At 63.1% G+C, this 6,156-nt stretch overlaps 1 protein-coding gene across 1 annotated transcript in view; it reads right to left on the bottom strand.

Annotated features, from left to right (window-relative positions):
* Positions 1 to 311: 311 nt before the first annotated feature.
* Positions 312 to 6,156, bottom strand: part of LOXL4 (lysyl oxidase like 4) — an 11,052-nt gene continuing 5,207 nt past the window's right edge. The window contains 14 exon segments of the mRNA XM_017726097.1: positions 312 to 751; positions 869 to 980; positions 1,161 to 1,297; positions 1,387 to 1,502; positions 1,773 to 2,016; positions 2,139 to 2,301; positions 2,511 to 2,678; positions 2,997 to 3,151; positions 3,397 to 3,580; positions 3,720 to 3,936; positions 4,059 to 4,097; positions 4,600 to 4,811; positions 4,961 to 5,139; positions 5,267 to 5,562. Coding sequence (XP_017581586.1) covers positions 681 to 751; positions 869 to 980; positions 1,161 to 1,297; positions 1,387 to 1,502; positions 1,773 to 2,016; positions 2,139 to 2,301; positions 2,511 to 2,678; positions 2,997 to 3,151; positions 3,397 to 3,580; positions 3,720 to 3,936; positions 4,059 to 4,097; positions 4,600 to 4,811; positions 4,961 to 5,139; positions 5,267 to 5,562 — 2,293 coding nt within the window. The 3' untranslated portion in view covers positions 312 to 680.

Genomic DNA, 6,156 nt, shown 5'->3' with positions numbered 1-6,156 from the left:
CCCTCCCTGCCACAGAGCACTGTCTTTTTGCATGCACAGGGTTAGCCAGTTCAGGGCCAGGGTCCCCTGGCCCACGGGGACCACTGACGGCAAGCCAGAGCTCCTTGATGCCAGCCGCATGCAGACAGCCAGGAGCTGGTGGCCCTGGGTGGCACAGGGGGGACACTGCCCGGCTGGGAAGACATTGCCTAGACCAAGTTGTTCCCAGCTGGGGACTGCCTTTGTGATTGTAGTGGGAAAGAGCGCAGGGGAAGGAGGTGATGGTGGGATTGATAAGGGAGTACCCCCTCTCCCACAGCACAGCGCCCTGCTCCGATCTCACGGAATCTTTATTGAAGACAGGACTGGTGCATGGGTGGCCGGGGACTGTCCTGAGTCTGCTGGAGAATGGGGGGCTGGGCAGGCTGAGGTAGTTGTCCTGGGGGGCCCTGGGGCTGTGGAGGTGAGGGCTGCTGCGGTACTTGGGCCTCTCTTGCAAGTCCTGCTGGCAGCATGGGACTCGGCACCCCCAGGCGCTCCCCACCGGCCCTGGCGCTCATCTCCATCCTCTGCAGCAGCATCAATAAATACAAAAGTCTGCAAGTCCCTGAGCTCAGTCTGGTGCTGCCAGGGCACAGGGGCTGGGGCACGGGAGTCGGACTGTCCGGTGGCGCTGCTGGGACCATGCCCGTGCCAAGCGGTCACACGAGGTTGTTGGCCAGGCGCTCCCGTCTCTCCAGATCGCTCACCACATCGGCACCATAAGCATCACCTGGGGAGAGCAATGTTAGGGGTGGGTGGGCGTGCAGGGGAACAAGAAACCTGTGGCACCCCCAGCCCCATCACTTCCCCCACGCTACCCGCCATACCCCCAATGCTCCCTCCTTACTTGTGTGGCAGCTGTGCATCCAGACTCGCTGCCCATCATACTTGCACTGGCACCGCATCACGTTGTTGGAGAAGTCTGACTCAGCCACCTCATGCTTGGGGTTCACGACCACCTGGGGAGGGTAAGGGGCAGGGCTGGGGGCACCTCTGCTATGCCCTGGCCAGGCAGGGCTGTGGCATGCACAGCAGGGTGCAGAACAGCACCCCGATGTGCAGGGTGAGGGATGCCGTGGTGCTCATGGAGGGGAACCCCAGCCCTTAGCTTGGTGTCCCCCACCCTTCCATCCCCTTACCTGGAAGGTGTAGCTGCCTGGTGGCACATCAGTGATGTCAATCCACTGGCAGTCGATGTCATGGCGGTAGGTGTCCCAGCACCCCACACTCACCCCCTGCTCCCCAAAGTTGGCACAGGCAAAGCGTCGCTGCAGACCTGCAGGAAGGAGGGGGAGTGAGGGAGGCACAGAGCCCCTTTGTGGAGCAGAATGGGGGGCCACTGTCAGCTCTGCAGCCAGCACCTACCTTCGGGGCAGTTGGTGTCTTCCAGGCAAAAGCTGGCCTTGTGCCCCTCGGCCACCTTGGAGCCGTTCAGTGTCAGCAGATCATAGTGGGTGAAGACCTCGATGCTGTGGAAGTGTCTGTGGGGACAAGGGCTGAGCACAGGACTGGTGCCTGGCCAGGGAGCACGTGGCTGGCCCAGGCAACCCCGGCACAACTTCCGGCAGGGCAGCACCCAGGGACCCAGCAAATTACAACCCTGAAGCCAAATAAAGCCGTAATGACAGTGCTGCCTCAGACGCTGTTAATTACCCCGGGTGGGACAGCCTCTTGGGGACGGGTGCCACCATGCCCTGCCTGGCCCCAGGAGGGGGCAGCTCCCTGCCATCCCCTGCCTATGGACCACTCACCGGTGGCACTGGTGCCAAGTCCAGGCGTGTCGCCCCATCCTGGGCCGGAAATCGGCTCTTCCCAGGTTGTGGATCTGGGAGGAGAAGCGAAGGAGGCGGCGGTGGCCATAGGGCCACTGCATGTTGTCAGCAGAGCGGGAGAGACAGCGCTCCTCATGGGCACAGTACAGCAGCCCCAGGGGCCGGTCCTCCAGGTAGGCTGTCTCCTGCACCAGCTGGGCATTCATCACCAGGTCTGGGGCATCTGGCATGGAGAGGATCAGCAGGGATTGAGAAGGTGATCCCCACGCATAGCACCCCTTACTCTCCTACAGGAGAAGGGGGGTCCCCCCTCCCAGCAGTACCCCATGGGCTCCTGCTACTCACGGGCAGTGCAGGTGACCCCTGCTGAGAAGCGTCCCCCGCCGCTGGGGCAGTGGACAGGGCCATGGCGCTGGCACTGCTGGAGGGCCAGCTCAGTGCCGGCACAGCGCACCCCGCTCATCACAACCCGGCTGGCATCGGGGCTGCCCGCCCAGTACCACGTCTCCTGAACAGAGGAGGAGCACAGTGCTTGCACCAGTCCTTGCAGCCCCTGCCAGCACCCACCTGCCTTCCCTGCCTCTTCTCCTGCCCTAACACTGCCACCAGGATTTGTCCCCCCACCGTCCCATCCCAGAGCCCCTGGCCAAGCCATGCCCATGCTATCCACCCTGCAGGACCCCTGCAGTCCCTGCCCCAGGCTGGTACCCCACTCACCTGGAGGGCATGGCTGGCAAAGCCCAGCCCCAGCTGCCTGCAGACCACCATGGCCTCGTTCAGGCCCCACTGTGCACCGCACACTGCACCCCATTGCAGCCGCCCCTGCACTGGCACCAGCACCTCCACCACGCCTTCCTCGGGGTTGCGGCCCCCGGCCAGCCGCACCTGTTGGCAGAGAGGGGCTGAGCTGGGATGTGGCGCAGGACCTCAGCTCTCCCACCCAGTGCTGCTATGGGACAAGCAGCCCCACACATCCAGCTGAACATCTCCCTCACCTTCCTCTTCCTCCTTTCCTCCCTATAAGACCACTTTTGCCACCAGATCATCCTGCAGAACCTCATCAGGGTGCTGCTCTGTGTCCCCCTATCCCCAGGGTCACCCCAGGGCTGCTCTGAGCATCCACACTGGGCACAGAGCTTGGGGAGCAGGGACTGTGCAATGGCCTGGGGTTCAACAGGCTCTGGGAAGGAGGCAAGGGCTCACCTGGCTCTTGAAGTCCATGTGGGGCATGTGGCAGCGGACAGCAGCATCAGCCTCGTGCCGACACCCACTCTGCTCGGCGTCCTGGAAGCGACACTCACCCAGGGAGCGCTCATGGCCAGTGCACTGTACATTGCTCATATGGATGGGCCCCAGACCTAAAGAACAGGAAGGGTCAGTGCTCCCTGCTCCATGCCCATCCTGGAGCAGGACCCTCATCTTCGTTCCCCTGGTCTGAGCATTCTCTATGGGGCTTCCCATGGCAGAGCAGACAGGGGAGACTCATCCCAGGGCAGGCTGGAGGTGGCGTGACAACAGCAGGACACGTTAAACCAGTTGATTTCCCCATCATACCCCTCCAAGCCCAGAGGTTTCCCAAGTCCATGCTGTAACACTGCCTCACCTTGTCCCATCCGGGCTCCCACCAGGGCCTGCTTCGCTGTCCCATAGCCCAGCTGCCGGCACACCACGCTGGCTGCAGCCAGGTCCCACTGCTTGTCACACACGGTGCCCCACTGCCCATGGCGTAGCACCTCCACCCGGCCCTCGCCAACATGGGTGCCTGCTCGCAGCCTCACTGGGAGCACCTGGGCATAGGGAGCAGCCAGTGAGCCACCCCAGGATGCAGCCACCCCCCTCCTCAAGTGCAAATGGGGTGGCTGAGTGCTGCTCAGCTCTGGGACTCTCTATCCATGGGAGAGGGTGTGGAACTCTGCAAGGGCTCACCTTTCCTGGGGTGGTCTTGTTCTTGCCCTTGCCTGTGCCCTTCTGAAAGGCAGGGCCAGGGAGACAGCTGACAATGGCGTGCATGCCGTGGGGGCAGGCGTGCTGGTGTGGGGCTGGTGGGGCCACCTGCATAGGGCAGCGGGCCAGGTGGGGCTCTGAGCCCTGACACCGCACCTTGTGTACCCAGAAGTTGTTCTTCTGGCTGAGGGTCTTCAGGCTGCCGAGGGAGAGGAGCAGGGCCAGGGTCAGCTCGGGTGCCATAGACTTTCCTCCACCCAATGCTCATGCTGGGTGCCCACCCAAGGTGCCCTGCCCACCATGCCCAGTGCTGAGTCCTACCTGGAGCTGGGGTCCTTCAGCTTCCTGTTCCAGAGCTTTCTGTGGGTGTACAAAGCCAGGAGGTGAGGGAGCACACTGACACTGCACAACTCTGAACTCCACGTCCCATTTCTGCCCTTCCCGGCAGGAGATGGAGACCCCACAGCACGTCATGTTCTCTCCCCACTGGCAATTACTGTGCCAAGCCTGTCTGTACCATGTGTCCCAGTGGGACTGTGTGACTCCTGGCACCGGTAGGCGCTCATTATGGGCTGTATTTATAGCCCCAGGCTGAGTCGGGCTGGGAGGGACCAAGGGACACTTGTCTTTCCTCTCCTTTCTCTCACATTTTGCCAGTCATGATGGTGACCATCCCCACAGACCTCTGGATGCTGCGGAGCCCAACTCTGACCCTTGTCAAAGGCCATACTGGCACCTTGCACACCCACCCATCTGTGCAGCCCTTCTCTGACCACTCCTCCAGTGTCTTGTCCCCACAGTGTCCCCAGCCGGGCACCTGCCCCACATGCCCAGGTGCAGTGCGTGTCTCCTGCATCCCTACCGGTAGAAGCTGGTGTTGATGTGCTTCTCCCGGGGGAAGCCCAGCATCCCACAGACCACACGGCTGTTGTTCCTGGTCCAGTTGGCATCGCACATCTGCCTCCAGCGCCCATTGTGCTTCACCTCCACAGCACCCTCCATCACTGGCATGCTCAGCTTGGCCCGTGCCAGAATGGGCTTGAGCCGCACCTCCTCCAGGGTGAGCCCCGACACCTGCACAGTGGGCATGGGGTGAGCACAGGGCTCCAGCACCAAGGGCAGGGTGTTCAGAAAAGGGGCCAGGAGAAGGGTTAGAGGGACCTGCTCCAGTTGTCCTGGTGTACCCTGCTGGGCACAGGGGAATGCCACGGGCCCCCACTCACCTCTCCCAGGTGACCAGAGGTGGTAGCCTGGGAGGAGTTGCCAGGCAGGCGCTGTCCTGAGCACACCACACCAGCATCCTCGCCATGGTGGCAGTCACTGATGCCCCAGCCATTGTGGACACACTCTGCCAGGGAGCCCTCGCTGCCCCCACACCGCACGTTGTCAAGCCAGATGGGGCCTGGGGACACAGCATCACAGGCCCCATCCAGTGTGTCCCGCAAGCTGTCTGCACCCACAGCCCCGTGGGCAGGCTCCCACAGCCAGCGGGAAGCACACTGCTCTCGTCGGAACCCCCTGCCCCCTACCTTCCCCTTGGCCGTAGGTGGCACTATGGGTCCAGGTGATGGCTGCGGTGTAACCCAGCTGTCGGCAGGCGACGGTGGCCGCGTGGAAGTCGAAGCCGTCATCGCACACGGTGCCCCAGCGCCCCTGGTACAGCACCTCCAGCCGGCCCTCTCCGGCTGGTCGCCGTGGTCCCCCCAGCCCCAGCTGCAGCGGGGCCAGCTCCTGCCTGCTGGGGGCAACCCAGCACAGCAGCAGCACCAGCAGGACGTGACTTGCGCCAGTTGGCATCACCATCGTGGTTCTGTGGGTGGGATGCCTGGAGAACAGTGCAACAATGAGCCCTTGGGGACCAACGCAGAGTGAGGGTGCAGCTGCAGCCCCCTGTGCCCCAGGAGCTGGGCAATGGTGGAGGGATATCATGGCCTCTTAACACGGTGGTGACGTTCGGGTCCTTATGCTGTGGGAGATGCATGGGCTAGTCCCTGCCTTACTCACAGGCGTACCCCACCCCTGCATCAGGTCACCCAGCTCTGACACAGCCCTTCCAGGCACCGACAGCCATGGGCAGCCCCACGAACATTGCCCTGTGCTCTTGTTGCTTCCTGTCTGCCCCATGCTTTGGGACATGGGTGGGGGCCCCACAGAGCCCCCTTTTTTCCTCTACCTGGATTCTTTACCGAACACCAGGGATTCGTCCCCATCCTGCACACAGCCCAGTCCCCGTCACCTCACGTCTTCCCCTGCATCCTCATTCAGAGCACCGGTGGGATTGCTGACCCCCCTCCAGCTGCCTAGATCTCCCCTCCCGGGGCCACCCCGGGTACTCACCCTGACAAGGGATGGCGGTGGCGAACCGGCAGCGCTACGGGGCAGGCGGTGGCGAGGGACACGGTGATGGCCAGGGGACGCG

This window comes from Corvus brachyrhynchos, unplaced genomic scaffold (assembly GCF_000691975.1).
Source record: "Corvus brachyrhynchos isolate BGI_N302 unplaced genomic scaffold, ASM69197v1 scaffold61, whole genome shotgun sequence".
NCBI classification, from domain to species: Eukaryota; Metazoa; Chordata; class Aves; order Passeriformes; family Corvidae; genus Corvus; species Corvus brachyrhynchos.
Note: the sequence above shows the minus strand (reverse complement) of the source record. Positions and strands in the feature narration are given on the sequence as shown.